General features: G+C 34.9%; 1 protein-coding gene across 2 annotated transcripts in view; it reads right to left on the bottom strand.

The window, feature by feature from the left end:
* LOC123556321 (uncharacterized) overlaps positions 1-23893 on the bottom strand; it is a 139501-nt gene that overhangs the window by 19281 nt on the left and 96327 nt on the right. For both annotated transcript variants that reach the window (XM_053542553.1, XM_045346941.2), the window contains exon 2: positions 2639-2711. In XM_053542553.1, the coding sequence (XP_053398528.1) occupies positions 2639-2679 (41 nt within the window). In that variant the 5' untranslated portion in view covers positions 2680-2711. The remainder of the gene's footprint in view (positions 1-2638; positions 2712-23893) is intronic.

The raw sequence follows: 23893 nt of genomic DNA, 5'->3' as shown, positions 1-23893 counted from the left end.
AACCACTTGACCAGTGACACCAAACAGAGTAGCGCATAAAATGCTTTGACACTGCCCGAATCCCAGGAGGAATAATTTCGTAACAGATCCGGGTAGCTTAATTTTTTGCGGCAGAGGTTAATTTCAAACAAAAATGATAACAGATGGACAAAGAATGATTCAAACATGGCCATCCTTAAAATGTTGTTTACTGTACTTTGATCGACTTAGATTTTAAAATTGATAAGGTATGGGCTTTTTTCAATTTATTTAAACTCTCAGTCAATACACAATTAAGATACAGACAGGGAAAATTGGGGTTACAATAGGGCAAATATTGTCAGGAGTAATTCTCATATTTTACACGACTTATTTGAAAAGCTAAACTATTTTTATTTTTATAAGTGACTAAATGCATTTTAATAGGATATTTGACTGTTGTAGATTTTTTTTTTCAAAAAGACGATGTAAAACACCATAATTCCTGACTTTCTGTGTTTGGGTCATCCGCTAGATGTATATTGGACGCATGAATATCACTTTGACGCATTAAAACGGCGATAAATCCTGTTTTGCTGTTATTATTCCGGACCGAGTAATAAAAATAATAAAAAAAATCGGACATTTTATGTACGTGCGGGCGGAATTTTTTTTCTCGAGAATGAAATCATGGATGCGGTCCTTCCGACGAACTGCATATCAATTTGGCATGGCCTAAGTCAACTACCTGTCAGCTAAAAACCACTTTTTGCTGTTCCCATTGGTGGTCTTTTCAGTAAGATATTAGACTGGCTAAAGAGTAACAAATAAGACAAAATAACATAAAAAATATTTTAGGTTATATTTCTGATTTTTTGTAAAAACAAAGTGGAAGAACACAAACATATAGCAGACATTTTCAAAATTATAGTTTGCAACATTTTATTGTGCCACTAAGTTCAGCAAATTATTTGAATGAATAATTGAGCCACACCGTCAGAAAACAAACATACTGCATTAAACTATCCACTAGAATGATAATAAATATATTTCTACATTTTTCCCTTTTTTGAGGAATATTGGACATAGGATATAGGCTGGTTCAGTTCACTACATTTAATCATAAAAATGTAAAAAGATATATCATAGTCTAGGAGCTAGTCTAATACTGCATTTGCGACTAGTCTGGATCCGCTGCGCATTCAATACTGTTCGTTTCAAACCCTTTTCGAGCAAGAGAAACTGTTAGCGAACTGTATGGATCCTAATCAATTGCATGTATGTACAGGCATACAGACACTAAATAGAAAAATGGCGCGAAAAAAAATGGTAGTCGCATAATGGCGGACACAAATAGTCCTCAGTTGTTTTGCTCTGTAGAGCTATTTTCCTTATTTTCTTTGCAATTTTTTGGCTAAAATCACATGACAGATCTATGCTTGACATGTAGGTAGCATTTTCATAATGAAATAACAACATGACAAATTTTTTCTTGGAAACTTAGATCATACACCACCAGTATAATTTGGGGTCTCATTTTTTAGCTGATTTTGCAGTTTGTGTGTTTGACTGAAATTATTTTTCTTGCATCAAACATGACCCCCACTTTTCTTTTGATTTTTAGTTAACACTGACAATATTCTTCAAGAAAATGTAAGTTAAAGAATTTTAAAATGGGTCCTGATGTGTGCTGCGGTCATTGCAATTAGGTCAGTTTTATATAGAATAAAGAACAACAACTATTTAGTGTGTTATAACCTACAGGCTGATCTTGTTCCATGGTCGCAAATGCAGTATGTTGATTTTAACATGGTGTGGCTCAACTATGAATACAGACTAAATATATGTACGTTATGCTAACCTTGGCCCATTTATAAGTCAACGGTTACATTTTGTAAGATGTGCAGTTTGTAAGATATACGTTCAGACTACTAAACCAGGTAATAATTCTGAAGTCTGCGAAAAGTGCAGACCATGACCAGCTTGTGTAGATTAACCATGGTCTACGCTGTCTGTTATATTTTAATGAATACCTATAAATAACAACGGGCGCATTAATAAAATAACAAGGTCAGAACTAAAGATCCGTGTTATTTAGGAGTCGGTTATAAAAATTGTATCATTTAAAACATGTTAAATAAAATTGTCATACCGTTTAACATACTTCATTTTTTTTCACTCTGTGAAATGGAAATTCAACTAGTATTGGTCTGTCAGATTTGCACAGTTTGAATATTTCTTGTAGAATAATACAAAAATACACCACACATGGTCACTGTTGGCTGATAAACAGCGTGGATGAAACGCTGATGGGAGATTTATTGCTCCCATGCTGTGCGAGGCTGACACTAAACTTAAGTAATTGATGAGAGTATTGTTTCTCTGTACAATAACTATCTAATTTCCTTCACCAGTGTTCAAGATTCTGTCGAAGAATATGTGAGTGTATATTATGACTAAAGTTTAAGGTCACATCAACATGATTTATAAGATAATAGTATTTCGTTAATTATGTTAATAGTCCTTCCGAGTAGAACCATCTATCCTCCAGCAAAATACTTTCCAGACACAGAGGTGAGTGGACAAGTGTTTATACCATCCTACAATGTATTTTAATCTCAATACAACTGTTTACATACAAATGATAATTAAACCCGTGCTGTAATATTTTCATATTCACCTTACAATAAAAAATCCATTTTCTGTAAAACTGCTCTTCATCTCGTCAGTGAGTTTGCCTTCCCACTCAAAATCTGTATAGAAAAAACGGAAAGAACTATAGTCTAAATAGATACAAATGTGTTTTTACAAAGCAAACCTGAAACACGTATAAATGTATACAAAAGATACACAATATTTGGAAGAAAAAAGTAATGCTTTTTTGGCAGAGGCTAGAGAACCGAAATCGGTTTCCTAGACAGCGAATTTATTCTTCCGGAACCGGTTCTCTAGCCAAATTACTGGGCATAGGCTAGGGAACCGGAATTTTATTTCTCTGCATAAAGCTGTTGAAATTCACTTTGTTTCTTTTGGAAAGTGTCATGCATGTTATTATCTTAACTTTTTTCACCATTTCAGCAAGCTAGATATATGCCCTTTTATTTATCTGTGTTTAAAAAGGCTCCAAAAGTGTACTCGCCGCATACTGTCCGCCATATTGGAAGATAAACTTGTACGAATGAATGCGGAAACCGTCGGCATTGGAGCAAGCCGAAATAAACTTGAAATTTAAACTTAAAAGGTACAAAACAATAAAAGAAACAATTAAAACAAACTAAGTAATTTCTGTCAATTTGTATTGTTCACATATTTTTGAACGTGTAATGCCGAGGTGTTACAAGCCAGTATATAAAGTGATCAGATAATCTGCAAGAAGTTTTAATGGCAATTAAATTTGTTTGTACATCTATAAACCTGTAATGATGCAAATACAAATTAATACTATTCAAAAAAGTAATTTAAACATTGTACATGTTTAAACAAAATAACATTTAAAAACGACAAAGTAGTTTTCACTCATTCATTTCGTACTAGTTTACATCATTCCAATTAATATGGCGGACACGGAATGCGGCGAGTACACTTTTTTGAGACAGTTAACGCAGAAAAATGGAAGGGACTGGTAAATTTAATTAAGATAATAATATGCATGATACTTAGATCTACTTATAGAAACAGAATGGCTTTCGGCAGTGTTATAAAATTCCGGTTCCCTAGCCTATGTACGATATTTTGGTTAGAGAACCGGTTCCGGACGAATAAGTTCGCTGTCTAGGCAAATAAAAGAATTACAAGACAGTTATTGAAATGCTTACATAAAGGAAATATGAGCTGAAAACTGCATAAGATTTTTATTATTTCAAAAGACAGCACTTTTAGGAAAATAGGAAAAATGTATAAAGAACTTATCCGTATAAATAAATTAACGACAGCTAGAGATTTCCAGTGAGCAATGATTGGCTGAGTCTTTACCTGTGTCTACGTCACGCTGCTATATTTAGAATATACTGCAGACGAAAAACAAATTTACATGAGCGCATGTAAGACAAGGGAAGTAAAACAGTTTAAGGGAATATGTGACTGTCTCTTATCCGTCGGAATAAGGTCAGTAATTCTGTTGAAAATGTGCTTCTGTGGTGTAGTCGAAAGAAGTCCATAGTAAATAGATCCTATTTTTCCCATTTTTTCTAGCGCAAATTCATGTAGAACGAGTGCTTTTAAATTACACTTTTTTTCACTGCTAGAATAATTCTGCATGAGATGAAACGGTTTTCATGTTTATACACCCCATATTGCAGGTTTTGCAGATCGAAACCGAAAGCAGGGGTTATTTGTGCGGACACGAGCAAATATGCGCCATTTTTAGGGTAGCAGACCACAACTGACTGACAAGCATTTCACTAGGAACTATTCAACCCCCTATTTTCTTTGCATTTTTGTCGTTAATTCATAACAGAACTTTCATGAAAAATAGGTGTAGGAAAAAGTGATGTTCTATAAAGATACTTCAAAACGACCTGAAGTTGTCTTTTTTTATATGGAACAAAATTACTGACCATCAACCTATAGGAAAAGTCTATAAATTTCGTGATTCTTTTTTACTTTATTATCAAACTATGGGCATTTCATTAGAGGATATATATAATTTAATTTGTCGAAATGTTTCGGTTACAAGAAATCTTTTGCATTCATTGATTGAAAATGTGAAAAATATTTGCCGTCGTAGATTTCCGTTCTTATTCGTGAGGATGCTGGCGCGTGGGTTTCAGAACGAGGCTTAGCTTTGGTTTGTAAACAAAGAAAACAATTAAGATGGTAAGAGGGTAACGGTTTTGGGGTAACTTTCATCAAGGATGCGACATTTTTAGCCTTTCATGATGCAATGCACCACAATAGCAATTATAGCTTTATTAGCCATTTTTTCCAAACCAATCTTCAAAATATTAGCCGACAGCTCTCCGGCGACTTGATGCTCTGCATCAAAATTTTACTTGTTGTTTATGAATTGCTGCCTAGATCAATACAAACACTCGTGTGAAATAAAACAAAAAATATCTTTATAAAAAGATATGCAGCGTTGATGGGGATTTAATGTACTGAAAGGTTGGATTGCAGTATAAAGAACAGTCTACCGCGCGTTGTTTACATAAGAAATGAATAATGTCTTGACAAAATTATTATAATACCATGACTGTATCGTTCTGTAATTAATAAGATTTTGATTTTAACTATTTTCTAAACTTGAAATTATATTCATTTTCATTAAAGTAGCTAGACTATAGTATAGTAAATTTAAGGGTCAGCAAGTTTAGATAAAGCATGACAAGTTCCACCGTGGTATCTATTCGGCCTGCAGATATCTATCCTTATTATAAGATGTTACTGGATTGCTTTCCTTAAATATACCTTGTTAGAATATATTATATACTGATTCCACTAAGGTGGCATGAGAAATGGTCAGCAGTTGACACATCATCTTTTACGGTTTTGCTATATAACTCTGGTCGCCTCGACAGACTGCAGAGCGCCTTAGCTTTCAAGCAGAGCTGTAAGATGATGGGTGTCTCTCAGTTTTGGCATTTAAGATTCTAAATTATAGTTATTATTATTAAACTTATTTTATTTTAAAGGACTATTTTGGAACTATGGATAAATTAATTTAAGAAAGAAAGAATTATTTATTTTAAATGTGCACCTAGAGAGAGAGATTTTATGTATTAATTAATTCAGGATAATTTCGAGATTTGGAATGAATAAATCATATTTAAAGAACTTTGTACCTCATGTTTTTATGTACTAAATAAAATCCACTATACGATCGACTAATGAACAATATAAAACGGCTGATAGGGGTACATTATGATGCTTATATAACAAAAGAAGTCGAATAGTCCTGTGCAATTTTAAACCAATACTGCAATTTTGATACTTTTCGGTAGATCTGTGATTCAAAGTCACATCAAACACTTACATTTATTATTATTAATTTAATCAAGCGGTGGAAATTAATCCGCAAGGACATAACAGAGTTTATGGAGATACAACCGTTAACTACACTATAGAGGGATTTACACGTGGCGAAGTCCTTAGCAACAGAAGTAAAATTTCGCGCATGCGTACTCTACATAAGGCAAAGGACATGATCGCACAGTATATACTACGTAAAAGTTACATCACTTTTCAATCTATTCGATTAATACGAGTCTGTATTATTATTTCTGTAAATTATCATTGCTAGACAGAGAAAATAAATGTAAATCTTTGCACATCCACAAATGCCTTGCTCAAAACGAGATACTTCAACTAATGCGCTTGATATTATAAGTGATGATTGGGGATTCATAATGAACAGGCAATAAACTATTTTTCAGCAATATTGATCTTTCACCTCGACAAATGTAGGTTAAAGAATGAGAAATTGATATTTTCCTTCTAGACAAAAAAAAAATAAATATGTTTGCATGGATGTTTCTGAACATGAACTTATAACCTATCGCAATTTGCTTACAAGATAATATCATTAAATGCGTACGCTAGACTTTTCCCAATAATAGAATTTCTTCCCTATTTTGTAACTATAGAGGAATAACACCTTAAAGCTGCCTCGATAAAATATTTACTGGAATATTAAATGAGATAATCAAACCATGGACTAAAAGCAACGACAAACTTACGTTTGGCCATAGCACAATATAAATAAAAAGTATATGCAGCCTTTGTCGACTACCAGTTAAACTGTTAAGGTAGGAACCGGCGACTATATTTGATGCGCTTAGGATTTTGCCACTGGTATAGAGAAGTTATTAAAATGTGACAATGGAAAAATGATATTGTAAATAAAAGAAATATAAGACAGTTATTGAAATGCTTACTTAAAGGAATTAGGAGCTGAAACTGCATAAGATTTTTATTATTTCGAAAGATATCATTTTAAGGAAAATAGGAAAAATGTATAAAGAACTTATCCCTATAAATAAATTAACGACTGCTAGAGATTTCCAGCGGGCAATGATTAGCTAAGTCTTTACCTGTGTCTACGTCACGCTGTGTATATTTAGAATATACTACTGCATCTACAGGAGCGCATGTAAGACAAGGGAAGTAACACAGTCTAAGGGCATAATCTATTACTGTCTCTTGTCTGTAGGAATAAGGTCAGTAATTCGGTCGGTCGAAAATGTGTTTCCGTGGTGTAGTCGAAAGAAGTCAATAGTAAATAAATCCTAATTTTCCCATTTCTAGCGCAAATTCGTGTAGAACGAGTGCTTTACACTTTTTCACTGCTGGAATACATTCTGCAAGAAATGAGACGGTTTTCATGTTTATATACTCCACATGGCAAGTTTTGTAGATCAAAACCGAAAGTAGGGGTTTATTGTGCGGACAAGAGCAAATATGCGCCGTTTTTAGGTTAGCAGACCGTTAATAACTGACTGGCATTTCACCAGGAACTATTCAACCCCCTATTTTCTTTTCATTTTTGTTGTTAATTTATGATAGAACTTTCATAAAAAATAGGTGTAGGAAAAAGTGATGTTCTATAAAGATATGTAAAGACGACCTGAAGTTGTCGTTTTTGTTGAAATGTTTCGGTTACAAGAAACCTTTTGCATTCATTGTTTGAAAATGTGAAAAATATTTGCCGTCGTTATTTTCCGTTCTTATTCATGAGGATGCTGGCGCGTGGGTTTCAGAACGAAGCTTAGCGTGGGTTTTATAAACAAAGAAAAAATATTAAGATGGTAAGAGGGTAACGGTTTTGGGGTAACTTTCATCAACGATGCGACGTTTTACAGCTTTTCAACGGCATGCAATGCACCGCAATAGCGGTTACAGCTTTATTACCCCTTTTTTCTAATACAGTCTTCAAAATATTAGCCGACAACTCTCCGGCGACTTGATGCTCTGCATGAAAATTTTACTTGTCAATTTATTTAATCCTTTTTGCAGACGATAGTGTATTGCTGAGCGAAATGCGAGAAGGACTACAAGCTAATTTAAACAAATTAGAGGCGTATTGTAAAAAATAGGGCTTGACAGTTAACGTCTAGAATGGTATTTTGAAAGGGCGGTACGTTATCAAGTAACCTGTCAGGGACATATAACGGACAGAACATTGACATTGTTGACAGCTTTAACTATCTTGGCTTTGTACTTACTTACTTAGTGATGGTTCATTTCGCAAAGGAATAGAGGCATTAGCAGATAAAATAAATAGATGTTTACGCTAAGAAACATAACCCGAGACATTCAGATCCCTCTACATATCAATTTTAATCTATTCGATACATATGTAACTTCTATAATGTCATATTGCTCTAAACCTTTGGGATTTTCTAGGGTAGACAAACTGGAGCGGCTTCATAGAAAATATTGGAAATTTAATGTTAAAATGAATGCAAACAGTTATGCACTATATGACGAGACTGGTCGCTTTCAATTAATCATCGACAGAAAAGTAAAAATAATAAACAATTGGTTCAAGTTATCAAATTGTCAGAATACAAATTGTGTTTTACATTCTGTTTATAATGATCTATTTGAATCACATGAAGTAGTAAATAGTTGGTTATCAAATGTCAAGTTAATGTTGCAATAGATAGGGGTCAATGATGTATGGACTTTTCGTACATCGGTTGTGAACGTAGGGTGTTTTATTACTCGGTTTAAAATAAGGCTTAAAGACATTTATACAGGACAATGGAGAGAAGCAGTAAATACTTCAACGTCATTGCTGTTGTACAAGGAAATAAAACAAGAGGGCCAAGATGGCCCTAGGTCGTTCACCTGAGAAACAAACCATAACACACTATAACAGTGTAAATATGTTTGACCTAGTGATTTCATGGAAAAAAATATTCTGACCAATTATCATTAAAACTGGAGCAAAAATACTGATTTTTGATAATTATTTTCTTTGAGTTGACCTTGTGACCTAGTTTTTGACCCCAGATGACCCATATTCGAACTTGACCTACATTTTATCAAGTCTATCATTCTGACCATATTTCATGAAGATACTTTAAAAAATTTAGCCTCTATCGCATACACAAGATTTTTCTTTGACTTGACCTAGTGACCTACTTTTTTACCCATATGACCCTTATTCGAACTTGACCTAGATTTCATCAAGGCAATCATTCTGACCAAATTTCATGAAGATCAATTGAAAAATACAGCCTCATTGCATACAGAAGGGTTTCTTTGATTTGATTAGTGTCCTACTTGTTGATCCAATATGATCCATAATCAAACTTAACGTAGATTTTATCAGGACAATCATTCTGACCAAATTTCATGAAGATCAATTGAAAAATACAGTTCTATCGCATACATAATGTTTTTCTTTGATTTGGCCTTGAAACCTACTTTTTGACCCTAGATGATCCATATTCAAATTTGACCTAGATTTAATCAAGGTTATCATTTTGACTTAATTTCAGGAAGATCAATTGGATAATATAGCCTCTATTGCATACACAATGCTTTTCTTTGATTTGACCTAATGACCTAATTTTTGACCCCAGATGACCCATTTTCAAACTCGGCCTACAATTCATTAAGGTTATCATTTTGACTTAATTTTAGGAAGCTCAATTAAAAAAATACAGCCTCTATCGCGATGATGATAGTTGAGATTATTTATACTCGCTGCCGGGTACTAACCCATATGAGCGAGAATATCTGCGCCTTCGTCTTCATCGTAGAGTGTCGACGGACGTCTTTTCATGCTGATCTGTCGTAATTCTCTCGGAGTACCCTGTTCTGCGTACGTAGACAACTCTGAACTGAGGAAGGTAAACCACCCTTCTTAAGACCACTGCTCCCGCCCTTCGTTACGACTCCACCCGCTGACGTCAATATAGTTATGGTGACTTCCGGTGTGCGCGCGGCGGGAGCACAGGAAAACTTCTATCGCATATACAAGCTTTTCCTTTGATTTGACCTAGTGACCTACTTTTTGACCCTAGATGACCCATATTCAAAACTGATCTAGATTTCATCAAGGCAATTATTCTGACCAAAATTCATGAAGATTAATTGATAAATACAGCCTCTATCACATACACAAGATTTTTCTTTGATTTGGCCTAGTGACCTAGATTTTGATTTCAGATAACCCATTTTCGAGCTCAGCTTAGATTTTATCAAGGTTATCATTCTGACTAAAATTCATGAAGATTAATTGAAAAATACAGCCTCCATCGCATACACAAGGTTTTTCTTTGATTTGACCTAGTGACCTAGTTTTTGACCCCAGATAACCCATTTTCAAACTGGGCCTAGATTTAATCAAGATAATCACTCTGACCAAAATTCATGAAGATCAATTGAAAAAATACAGCCTCTATCACATACACAAGGTTTTTCTTTGATTTGACTTAGTGACTTAGTTTTTGACCCCAGATGACTCATTTTCAAAGTCACCTGGATTTAATCAAGGTTATCATTCTGACCAAATTTCATGAAGATCAGTTGAAAAATACAGCCTCCATCGCATACACAAGCTAAATGTTGACAGACGACAGACAGACAGACGACAGATGACGGACGCCGGACATCGAGTAATCAGAAAAACTCACCTGAGCAGTGCTCAGGTGAGCTAACAAACTTTTGATATGTCCGAATACCTACGAACACTTGGCAATAGTAAATTCAGAAATGCGTTGGCCAAACTTAGACTTTCATCCCACTGTTTGGCAACAGAGCAAGGTAGACACAGGAAACAGATAAGAAGTGAGCGAAAGTGTGTATTATGTAATAAGAACGATATAGAAGATGAATGTCATGTGTTGTGTATATGTGATTCATACAAAGAGTAGCGAGAGTCATACATTCCAGCTTACTACAGAAATCGACTAAATATATTCAAGTTTGTTGAGCTCTTAAAAAGTATTAATAGACAATCATATTTACGCATTTATGCATCATCACGCGATTCATAATACACCCTGGGGTGAACGATGAGTTTTTTTCAGCACCTGCAAAAACACGAGAAAATCCTGTCTGGCTCTCAGACTTAGTGTCATAACTGCCCGCATCTTAAAAGGAAGGTCGATTATACGGGTTATTTTGTTATTATATATTAATTAGGTATATAATGAAGGATTTTAAGGCACACTCACACTTAAATAGCTTGCTTTTATTTTTCTTTATAAAGGTGAAAATAACTTCCAATGGAGGATCCTTTTGATACGTCTGTAATTTACACTTTCTTCATGAGCACAGAAAAAACAAGAGGACCATGATGGTCCTGAATCGCTCACCTCTTCCCACATGACCCAGTTTTGAGTATGACGTCGTTTTTTTCTATCAATTGACATAGTGACCTAGTTTTTGAGCTCATGTGACCCAGTTTTAAACTTGACCTAGATATTATCAAGATAAAATTTCTGACAAATTTTCATGAAGATCCGTTGAAAAATATGGTCTCTAGAGAGGTCACAAAGTTTTTCTATTATTTGACCTATTGACCTAGTTTTCAAAGGTACGTGACCCTGTTTTGAATTTAACTTAGATATCATCAAGGTGAATATTTTCACTAATTTTCATGAAGATCTCCTGAAAAATATGGCCTCTAGAGAGGTCACAATGTTTTTCTATTTCTATACCTACTGGCCTAGTTTTTGACCGCACGTAACCCAGTTTCGAAAATGACCTAGATATCATCAAGGTAAACATTCAGATCAATTTTCATGAAGATCCATTGAAAAATATGGCCTCTAGAGAGGTCAAAAGATTTTAATAATTTTAGACCTACTGACCTTGTTTTTGATCGCAGTTAACCCAGTTTTAAAACTGACCCAGATATCATCAAGATGATCATTCAGACCAACTTTCATACAGATCCCATGAAAAGTATGGCCTCTAGAGAGGTCACAATGTTTTTTATATTATTCAAACTACTGACCTAGTTTTTTAAGGCACGTGACCCAATTTCAAACTTGATCTAGATATCATCAAGGTGAACATTTTGACCAATTTTCATGAAGATCCATTCAAGGGTATTGCCTCTAGAGAGCTCACAAGGTTTTACTATTTCAAGACCTACTGACCTAGTTTCTGATCGCAGTTGACCCAGTTTCAAACTTGACCTATATATCATCAAGATAAACATTCAGACCAACTTTCATACGAATCCCATGAAAAATATGGCCTCTAGAGAGGTCACAACGTTTTCTCATTATCTGACCTACTGACCTACTTTTTGAGGCACGTGACCCACTTTCGAACTTGACCTAGATATCATCAAGATGAACATTCTGACCAATTTTTATGGAGATCCATTCACAAGTATGGCCTCTAGAGAGGTCACAAGGTTTTTCTATTTTTAGACCTACTGACCTAGTTTTTGACCGCACATGACCCTGTTTCGAACTTGAACTAGATATCATCAAGCTGAACATTGAGACCAACTTTTATACAGATCCCATGAAAAATATGGCCTTTAGAGAGGTGACAAGGTTTTTCTATTATTTGAGCTACTGACCTAGTTTTTGAAGGCACATGACCCAGTTTCAAACTGTACCTAGATATCATCAAGATAAACATTCAGACCAAATTTCATACAGATTCCATGAAAAATATGGCCTCTAGTGAGGTCAGAAGGTTTTTCTATTATTTGACCTACTGACCTAGTTTTTGACGGCATGTGACCCACTTTCAAAATTGAGCTAGAAATCATCAAGGTGAACATTCTGACCAATTTCCATGAAGATCTCATGTAATATATGGCCTCTAGAGAGGTCACAAGGTTTTCCTATTTTAAGGCCTACTGACCTAGTTTTTGACCGCACGTGACCCAGTTTCGAACTTGACCTAGACATCATCAAGATAAACATTCAGACCAACTTTCATACAGATCTCACAAAAAATATGGCCTTTAGAGAGGTCACAAGGTTTTTCTATTATTTGACCTACTTACCTAGTTTTTGAAGGCACATGATCCCCTTTCGAACTTCACCTAGATATCATCAAGTTGAACATTCAGACTAAATTTCATACAGATTCCATAAAAAATATGGCCTCTAGAGAGGTCACAAGGTTTTTCTATTATTTGACTTACTGACCTAGTTTTTGAAGACATGTGACCCACTTTTAACGTTGCCTAGATATCATCAAGGTAAACATTCTGACCAATTTCCATGAAGATCTCATGAAATATATGGCCTCTAGAGAGGTCACAAGGTTTTTCTATTTTTAGGCCTACTGACCTAGTTTTGACCGCACGTGACCCAGTTTCGAACTTCACCTAGATATCATCAAGGTAAACATTCAGACCAACTTTCACACAGATCCCACATAAAAATATGGCCTTTAGAGAGGTCACAAGGTTTTTCTTTTATTTGACCTATGACCTAGTTTTTGACGGCACGTGACCCAGTTTCGAACTTGAGCTAGATATCATCAAGTTGAACGTTCTGACCAATTTTCATGAAGATCTTTTGAAATATATGGCCTCTAGAGAGGTCACAATGTTTTTCTATTTTTAGGCCTACTGACCTAGTTTTTGAAAACACCTGACCCACTTTCGAACTTGACCTAGATATCATCAAGATAAACATTCTGACCAATTTTCATGAAGATCTTATGAAATATATGGCCTCTAGAGAGGTCACAAGGTTTTTCTATTTTCAGACCTACTGACCTAGTTTTTGAAGGCACGTGACCCAGTTTCGAACTTCACCTAGATATTATCAAGATGAACATTCTGACCAATTTTCATAAAGATCCCACAAAAAATGTGACCTCTAGAGTGGTCACAAGCAAAAGTTTACGGAAGGACGCACGGACGCACGGACGGACGGACGGACGGACGACGGACGCTGCGTGATCATAAAAGCTCACCTTGTCACTATGTGACAGGTGAGCTAAAAATGAAAAGATAAGCTGTGGCCATGTTTATGCCAAAAGAATAAACAAACGTACTGTCAAATCAGCTCAAACATGAGACCGCAAATTGTAATGATGTGCATAAACTAAATTTTCAGAAAAATATGTAATGCTCCTTATTTCATGCAGAAAACGTGTAAAAGTACTTAACGAAATTTATGTACGTAGTCCTCTCTTTCTGATTTTTAGCTCACCAGAGCACAAAGTGCTCAAGGTGAGCTATTGTAACCTGTCATTGTCCGGCGTCCGTCGTCCGTAAACATTTACCTTCTGAACACTCTAGAGGCCACATTTGTGACACAATCTTTATGAAACTTGGTCAGAGTGTTAGTCTTGATGATCTCTAGGTCAAGTTTGAAACTGGGTCATATGGGTCAAAAACTAGGTCAGTAGATCAGATCAAAGGAAAAGCTTGTGAACACTCTAGATGCCACAATTTTGACTTAATCTTTATGAAAATTAGTCAGAATGTTTGTCTTGATTATTTATAGGTCGAGTTCGAAATTGGGTTTTGTGGGGTCAAAAACTAGGTCACCCGGTCAAATCGAAGGAAAAGCTTGTGAACACTTTAGAGGCCACAATTTTGACTTAATCTTTATGAAACTTGGTTAGAATGTTTATCTTGATGATTTCTAATTCAAGTTCGGAAATTGGTCATGTGGGATCAAAATCTAGGTTAGCCGGTCAAATCAAAGGAAAAGCTTGTGAACACTTTACAGGCCACAATTTTGACTCAATCTTAATGAATTTTAGTCAGAATGTTTGTCTTGATGAATTCTAGGTAAAATTCGAAACTGGGTTATATGAGGTCAAAAACTAAGTCAGTAGGCCAAAACAAAGGAAAAGCTTGTGACCACTTTAGAGGCCACAATTTTGATTCAATCTTTATGAAACTTGGTCAGAATGATTGTCTTGATGATTTCTAGGTCAAGTTTGAAACTGGGTCATAAAAACTAGGTCACTATGCCAGATGAAAGAAAAAAAAAATCAACACTCTAGAGACCACAATTTAAGTTTGAAACTCATGAGAATTAATCAGATAATCAGAATGTTTGTCTTGATAATCTATAAGTTATGGTTAAATCTGGGTCATGTGGGGTAAATAACTAGGTCACCCAGTCAAATCAAAGGAAAAGCTTGTGAACACTCTAGAAGCCACAGTTGTGATCCAATCTTTATGAAACTTGGCCAGAATGTTTATCTTGATAATTTCTAGGTCAGGTTGGAAACTGGGTCATACGGGTCAAAAACTAGGTCAGAAGGCCAGATCAAAGGAAAAGCTTGTGAATACTCAAGAGGCCACAGTTGTGACTCAATCTTTATGAAATTTGGTCAGAATGTTTGTCTTGATGATTTTGTCAAGTCTGAATCTAGGTCATATGGGGTCAAAAGCTAGGCCATAGGCTCGATCAAAGGAAAAGCTTGTGAACACTCTATAGGTCACAGTTGTGACTCAATCTTTATGAACTTTTGTGAGAATGTTTGCCTTAATAATTTCTAGGGCAGATTCGAATCTGGATCATGTGGGGTTAAAAAGTAGGTCAGTAGGCCAGATCAAAGGAAAAGCTTGTGAACACCATAGAGGCTAGAGGTGTGATCCAGTATTTATGAAACTTTGTCTGAATGTTTGTCTTGATGATTTCTAGGTCAGATTCAAAACTGGGTTATTTTGGGTTGAAAACTAGGTCAGAAGGCCAGATCAAAGGAAAGGCTTGTAAACACTCTAGAGTCCACAGTTGTGATTCAATCTTTATGAAACTTGGTCAGAATGTTTGTCTTGATGATCTCTAGGTTCAGTTTTAATCTGGGTCATTTCGAGTCAAAAACTAGGTCACATGGTCAAATCAAAGTAAAAGTTTGTGAACTCTCTAAAGGCAACAGTTGTGACTCAATCTATATGAAACTTGGTCAGAATGTTTGTCTTGATGATTTTCAGCTTAAATTTGAAACTGGGTAATTTTGGGTCAATAACTAGGTCAGTAGGCGAGATAAACTCTGGTGAGCTGTATAGGGCCATCATGGCCCTCTTGTTAATTATACGTTAAAACTTTGACAGCGCGAAATGTCCTTATTGTCAGGTTTACATCAAAACTCTATAATAGAAATAATTTAACTGAATGTCTCCATCTGCAGACCATTGTATTGCTTATATATTTATTTATCAAAAGGCATTTTAAATGTAAACAAGTGTACAGAATTGGCACCCAAACATGAGCAACCTCTGTCAGATATATGCAGCCCACATTGATACAATTCTCCTTGGATTTAAGGTAATATGCGCCAGCTAACGATTTTCAACGGACTGTTATGAAATTTTGTCAAATTAAAGTTGACGATATTTCCGACTGACTGGTATTTTTTTCTAGTTTTCTGTTATTCTCCATTTTGCAGCTGTAAATCTTCAAACATGACCACTAACGTCATTTTTTTTTTCAGCAGAGCGCAAAATGACGTACTTGGCAGGTGTTTTAAGTAGCGTTTTTATATACAACAAAAATACGGCAAACATTCTTTATTTTCAAGTTTGTATTAAAATTATCTCTCCAGTGATACAATTTGTTAAGTCTATTTCGACGTCACATCGGAGGCAATTGATTTATGAACGCAAAACTGACATCGAGCTTCACCCAAACTTTTACGTAAATACGCCTATATTTAAGAAACTGTCAGATAAAACGAAGATGTTATTTCATGAAATTCTTGAAATAAATGAATGATTTCGAGAAATGCTCTCCTATACATGACACAGAAATACAAACAGTCCTTTTATTGAAACGGGAAATGCGTATATGTAAAATGCATTCTAGCCTAAAGTCGTATTCACCGGGCTTACGCGGATTTTTTATTTGTAGTTAAGCTTCAATTCTTAAACAAACCGTATTTGAATTTAAGAACATTAGCAATATTTGTCGAAATGCTAAAACATTAGTAAAAAAGTGAATATAACCTTACAAACAAGCACCATTTGATACACAAATCCAATGTTATTGTTCTAAATAAATTGCTTATAGTCAATCTTTAAGTGATTCTATTACTTGATAGCAGAGCTACCGGCGCCGCGAAGCGGCGCCGACAGCGTCGCATTACGGTTAGACGTGTGAAAAAGAAAATGAATAAAACTGTGTATAGAATTACTATCGAGTTGAAAAATTCGTGGTAAGTTATTGGAATCGGTGCTGTTCGGGTTTCTTCCAGTACGCAATGCTCATAGTAATTCTATGTAACTCATTGCAGGGTTGGAGCGGTCTTCTGAGCATGCCCGAAAGTGACCATCAATTCTAGCGCACGGCAAAAATATGCATATTTTTGCATGTCCGCACGCATTTAGTATACAATATGCATAAAATACTGACTAAAGGTTAGGGTTAGTATCACCATGGTTACAAAATATATACATTTAAGATAGTTTTCGTTCAAATTTAGTTAATACGGTATATACCGGAGTCTGTAATTTATACCGGTGCTCCAAGTCTGCATATAAGATGACATTGGTAAAAAATGAAATCTGGCCAGATGATGGTGGGAATGGGCTAGTTTGATTAGAATTTGATAGAAAATGACAAATTAATTGCAATATTGTTGAAAATGAGGATAAAACCCAAAAATATCACATTTTCACTGTTTTGGGTGTATTTTTTTCAAAAACTGCATATTTATAGGCTACTGATTGCTATTTTCTGGCCATCAGAGGTAAAAGTGAACATACATAACAGTTTAAATGTGTAATTTGCATGCCGATCAGAGTAGAAAATGTCAAAACAGGGCAAAAAAGGCTTAATTTAGGGTAACTGCTTCAAAATTATGTCGCGACAGCTATTTTTGACAAAATCTGACGCTTTGTCTTATGGTACTGAAAATGCCGTAAAAACTTGGAAACTGGTGATATCAAGCTAAAACCTTGTGTTTCTTCAGGCATTTGGCTTTCTTGTACATTTCAAATGAAACTGGCACACTGTCTGAGAAAAAGGTTTTTCTTATAGGCATACAGACACTAAACAGAAAAATGGCGCGAAAAAAAATGGTAGTCGTATAATGGCGGACACAAATAGTCCTCAGTTTTTTTGCTCTGTAGAGCTATTTTCCTTATTTTCTTTGCAATTTTTTTGCTAAAATCACATGACAGATCTATGCTTGACATGTAGGTAGCATTTTCATAATGAAAAAACAACATGACAAAATTTTTCATGGAAACTTAGATCATACACCACCAGTATAATTTGGGGTCTCATTTTTAGCTGATTTTGCAGTTTGTGTGTTTGACTGAAATTATTTTTCTTGCATCAAACATGACCCCCACTTTTCTTTTGATTTTTAGTTAGCACTGACAATATTCTTCAAGAAAATGTAAGTTACAGAAAATTAAAATGGGTCCTGATGTGTGCTGCGGTCATTGGAAATGGGTCAGTTTCATATAGAATAAAGAACAACAGCTATTTAGTGTGTTATAACCTTGAGTCACACTCCACAGTAGTCAATAGACGCTTGCTGTTTACGGTTGACAAAAGCGTTCCGCTTACTGCTTTGAACGTTAAATAAAAATGTAAATGAACGCCTGATAATAAGAATTTAGTGCTAAATACATTTTCTACGAAGAAAGAAATGTAAAATACAATATTTTCAATGCGAAACGATTTTCGTCACGCTGCCATAACTGAAATTTATTATATATACTTATATTTGTGCTTATGACGTTATGCTTCCACATTGATGCAGTGGTTAGCGAGGTCGCGTTGAAGTCCAAAGGTCGAGAGTTCGATCCTCACCAGAAGCGTCATTTTTTATTTCAGTTTTTTTCTTTCTTTTTTTTTTTTTATTTTTCTTTATTTATTATGGGTTATGAAAGTATTGTAAAAAATAAAGTCATTCATGTGAAATTTAACAAGTGTTTTGTTAGTGATGTCAGGTTCCATTGTAGAACTGTCTGTAGAGTAGTCAGTAGATAAAACGTTTTTTTTTTAAAAAAGAGGTTTTGGGATCAAAATTTACAGGCATTGAACTGTGAAAAGCACAAAATGATCTTCTCCCCGTTCACGTATATTTCATCCACAAGCTTAAAAATCACTGACCTGAGTTTATTACTAGGAAAAAACCTATTGGCTATGAATTATCAATAATCATCAAAAAGGCTCCTACTACCATTCTTATTCTATACCAGTAGTGCTAAAAGATTAACCATAAAAATGTCATAGACTGTTAACTTTGCAGTTCTGTAAATAAAACAGGAGTTTTCAAGAATTTCGGCAAAAAAGTGATTTTCTCTGGGTAAAATTCTCATCATTAACTTTTAAATATGGCTAGTCTTTTGGTTTTTAAACAAGCTTTGTACTTGTAAATGATTTTCATTCTCCCATACCAGAGGTCTATCATATAGCAGTATTTTGGCCTTAAAGTTGGACACATTCTTCCTTCTAAAAAGAACTGTAACTTTCTTTAGTTCATATATAGCATATTTGTAGAGTTTTCGCATGTCAAGATTTAATCTTAATGCATTCTAAGACATTCATTCAGAAATCATGAATTATCATTAATTCATAAAAAAATTGATAGATCTTAAAGAACATAAACTTCCTAAAACGGATCCATAATTCCAGATAATTCCAGCAGCACTCCTTTAATTTTCAAGGGGCACTGGTGATTTTTCAAGGGAGCTCTGCCTTCTAGGTAGCACCTAAGTTCATATTAGTTTGGTGTTCATTTAAGACTTCATTTTAAATTTATATTCACGGAACTGATAATTTCCAAAATTTCATAACAGTCCGTTAAAAATCGTAAGGTGGCTCATATTACCTTAACTAAATCGATCTTAAAGCTTAGAGTCAACGTTAAAATCCTTATCCCTGTGAACTAGTTTGTCATGATTCTGGTGCCGTTTATTCAAGTTTGAAACAATAAACAGTTACCATTGTATAATCGATCGCAACGAAGAAGGAAGATACACTTCACACTTCATGAATGATGTCCGTTTTTTCTCGGATTCCAAACTTCCAGTCGTGCACTTGGTATTGTCGGCCCAACTTCCCCCATCCCTCTCCCACAAACGAAAATGCAACGGATTTCCATCGACCTCAATTCATATTAAACCTCAATAGGAACCTTCAAATCCGGATTTCCGGGTTAACCCGGAAATCTTTCGTCACTGCAGGATGATACCGAAATGTCTAGTAAAGCCTTGTTATATGATTTCAATAAGAGGAATGCAAAAAATACTCATGAGAACTATTTGAATCTGCCCTTATGCGACGCGCCATTTTCATATTTACTGTCTACATACCTTTATTGCAAAGGCCAACATTTACTGCTAATAATTAATAAATACATATGTTCACTCATAAAGTTTTGGTGAGACTTTAATGAAAAAACATTTTGTATAAATCTAAGAGCCCTCCTCCCACAACTCGATATCCATCGATTATTACGAGATTTAGTACAATATACTTTTGTAATTGTGTTACTATTGTTTTTACAAACACGAGTTTTCACTCTCTCAATCTATCAATAAGCTTTATTTCAAGTTGACAATACTTGAAAATATAGCTGACATTTAAAAAATGTTGCATTTTTACTGAAAATACTGTTCATAATGTCCGTCATCCTTTAAGACATAAGTAGTAATTTCATTAAAAAAAATCTTCAAAAACGGGTACGTATATAAATGCACCATACTATTACACTCGATTACATTTTCCTCGATTTTAACCGAATCATTTCAATGGTATGATAATGCATGCAGCTGATTAGCGATTACATTTGGTGATTTACGCAACCTCAGTAAGCGGCTCAGTTAGCACATTATGATATATAAATAATTATCATTAATTCAATTACTTTAACATCAAGCAATCAGATTTTATATACTTTAATGTGACCATCCATAAAGCAAACAATCTATACATTACGTCATATGGTCAGTCGAAGTGAATGCATATTCGACCTTATTACAAATGCATACCCATTCTGAACAAAAATGTGCTCTAAACATATTTAATTGGCAGTTTGTATGGTAGAGAAAGTTGTATTCACGCTAAGTGTGATAATCAAAACCAGTTGTCAGCGGTCCGAAGGACCGGTAAGTCATTCAATAAGTATTCTTTTACATGACAGCTGAAACAAATTTCAATTTGAATACGTCAGTCTCCATGAATAATTTGAAGATCGGACCTAATTATAAACGGAGAAATAATGATATAAAAGAGAAGCCGATATCAAAATTTGTATCCAGGAATGAGTTTATTACGTTGAAAGCATTTTAAAGCATTATAGATGTAACAATAATTGTTTTGTTAAAACTAAAGGCCCTGTAACTAATATAATTAAAAAAACGTTTATGAGATATCCAACGAACAGCTATAATTTCTGGTATTTCTGTGTATGCTTTATTACGTTGCACCAGAGTTTCATCTTATTAATTTGTGTTCATTTTCTTTGTAATCCAGGCAGATGTGCAGAATGTCTTGGGGAACTAAACTTATTCAAATAGAAACTGCAAAAATAAATGCTCTTCTTTAGGATATGTGCTAATTTACAAAAATAGAAACTATAAAAAATAAATTACTAAATGGCTAAACTGTCGACATCGAATTGTTCGAAATTCATTTCACGCCGAAAAAGTGTATTTTAATTCGAAATACGAACAGCGACTTAATGACATCTTTCAAATTAAATTTGAACTGTAAATGTTCTCCTTAGAGTCAAACTATCATCTTTTTTCGTCTTTCGATTTTTCTAGTATATACTTTTCTTAAACAGTCGTTTTGATATTACACAAATAACTTTCAAATTCAAAAGTATTCTTGAAATTTACATATTTGAGTTAGGTGTAGCATTTACGGTTATTTGCCATTCTTTTACATACTGATCCCTTATTCTTCAGACGGAAAATAGCTAGATCTAATACCCACACAAATTACTAAAGCCTTACTGATTAAGTTTATCCTTGTTACATCTTGCCCAGCTGATTCTAGTTCTATAAATATACAGAATACAGAATCCTAAATATACATTGTGAATTGTATAAGTTTCATTTCGTTTTTTTACTCAACAGTAATATGTGGTTAGGTTCAATATATTATTCTTCCTATTCTTCTATATTTAATTTATATTTAATCTATTCTGTCCTCCCGACTTTTAATATCAAAAACTTCTAAAATTGTGTTCCCTCCAAACTTTAAAAAAAGTGTTATACCAGAATTAACGATTAGCCGATGAAAACCCGTGAGCTGGGAATTTATTATCTAATAAAATCCTAGGATCTTATGTTAAACTGATTTTCTTCAAAGGAAAAAACTTGTGATCTTTAACGAAAACACTAGTTCTCAACCCAGAACTTACGTTTTCAGAGACATTGTACTTAAGTCTTTAAGTCAGAATCTAGGCTCTCTGAAAAAAATTCTGATCTTGAGTGAGTGAGAACCTAGGTTCTCACCTGAGAACATAGGTACTTAGTTTTATTGTGCAATTCGCGTGTCATACGCGTGCCATACTGGCAGACTCATTAGTACGATTCATAGGCCCGTTGTTCTGTAACAACAACAACAACAACAACAATGATTACTTTTATTTAAGTCAGGTCACATAGTGTAACAGTATGACTGAATAAAGTAAATAAAGTGTGGGTTTTTGTTGGCAATAATACAATAAGATAATTTTCTGTAATGAACATGGGGACAGTTATTTTGTCATCAACAAAGCATATTGTTAATGTTTACAGATAGATGGAATTATCTTGCAAATAAATACAGCCTAATCGCTTTAAAATTACAGATAATTACAGATGTCAAAAAAGTTAAGTTAAGAGAAAGGTAAAAGAAAAATAAGTGTCAGTTTCTCACTAAAATACAGATATACACACCAATATTTAATACACATGCGCAAAAATAAGCATTTTTACAATGAATTTTCTTTATTACTTTAGAGTATTTTATTCAAAACTAGTAACTGATCATTTTTCATTTTAAAGTATATATAACAGATGATATCATTCTTTCCTAATAATCGGAAGTTAGTCAAGGTCAAACCTGACATTAAAGGTCAAATATGAAGGTCTTCAAGAAACTCGCCAGTATGTAAAACTGGCTGGAACAAGTTGGGGAGCCAATGAAAAGATCCTACGGCAAGCCTATAGCAGAGTACGCATCCACCACATGGGTAACCGCTTCTTAAACCAGTAAACAGGACAAGGTTCAAAATTCAGGCGTGAGGATGATTCTCTGAGCAATGAAAACAACTCCAATTAAAGAAATGGAAAAGACAGCCAAGCTTCAGCCATTAGAGACAAGACGAGAGTACAAAATCTCTTGTGCAGGCAGAGAAGGCAAAGAGACTACCATCACATCCACTCTACTGAGAACTCGAGAGCAGAAACAAAAACGGACTGAAAAGACAGTGTCTCAACCATATCGTCAAAGAACTACAAAAAGGGAAAGAAACAGCACTGGACGCAGAGGCAGAGCCGCTTGTACCCGATGACCGGGTTCCTAGACATTGTGCTTCGAAGATCAGATTGGAGGTGCCAGGAGTAGAAGAAAAGGGAAAATAGCATCAGGCGCACCAACAATCTCTAACGCTAGAAATGATCAATGACCGCTATCCAGCACATTCTTTGATCCAAGCATATACCAATGAACCAGTGGGAAAAGCAGTTCAGAATGCTGGGAGTGATGCCTACATCAAATTTCCAGACAGCTCCACTCTCACACTCTCTCATCCAGTCGGCAAGGGATGCTCCAGCTTCAGAGCCGAGATGCAAGCCCTCACATCGGCCACACTCCAACTATATGAGCGAGGAGAAAATGGACAGAATATTGTTTTCCTAACAGATTCCAAGTCAACTCTTCAGGCTCTCTCAGCAGGTCTTGAAGCTGCAGACAAACATCAAGGAAGCAACCAAGCAAATACAGCCCCAACCTCTAATTTTATACAGAGAAGCCCAGACACTGCTGAAGAACAGCTTTGCTAAGGCACAGCCAAACAACTACCCTCCGTCTGCGCACTGGACACTGTGGCCTGAGAAAACATATGAAGAAGCTGGATGTTGCAAAGGCAG

The sequence above is a fragment of the Mercenaria mercenaria genome, chromosome 5 (assembly GCF_021730395.1).
Source record: "Mercenaria mercenaria strain notata chromosome 5, MADL_Memer_1, whole genome shotgun sequence".
In the NCBI taxonomy this organism is placed as follows: domain Eukaryota; kingdom Metazoa; phylum Mollusca; class Bivalvia; order Venerida; family Veneridae; genus Mercenaria; species Mercenaria mercenaria.
The sequence above is the reverse complement of the archived record's forward strand: the minus strand, read 5'-3'. Positions and strand labels throughout refer to the sequence as shown.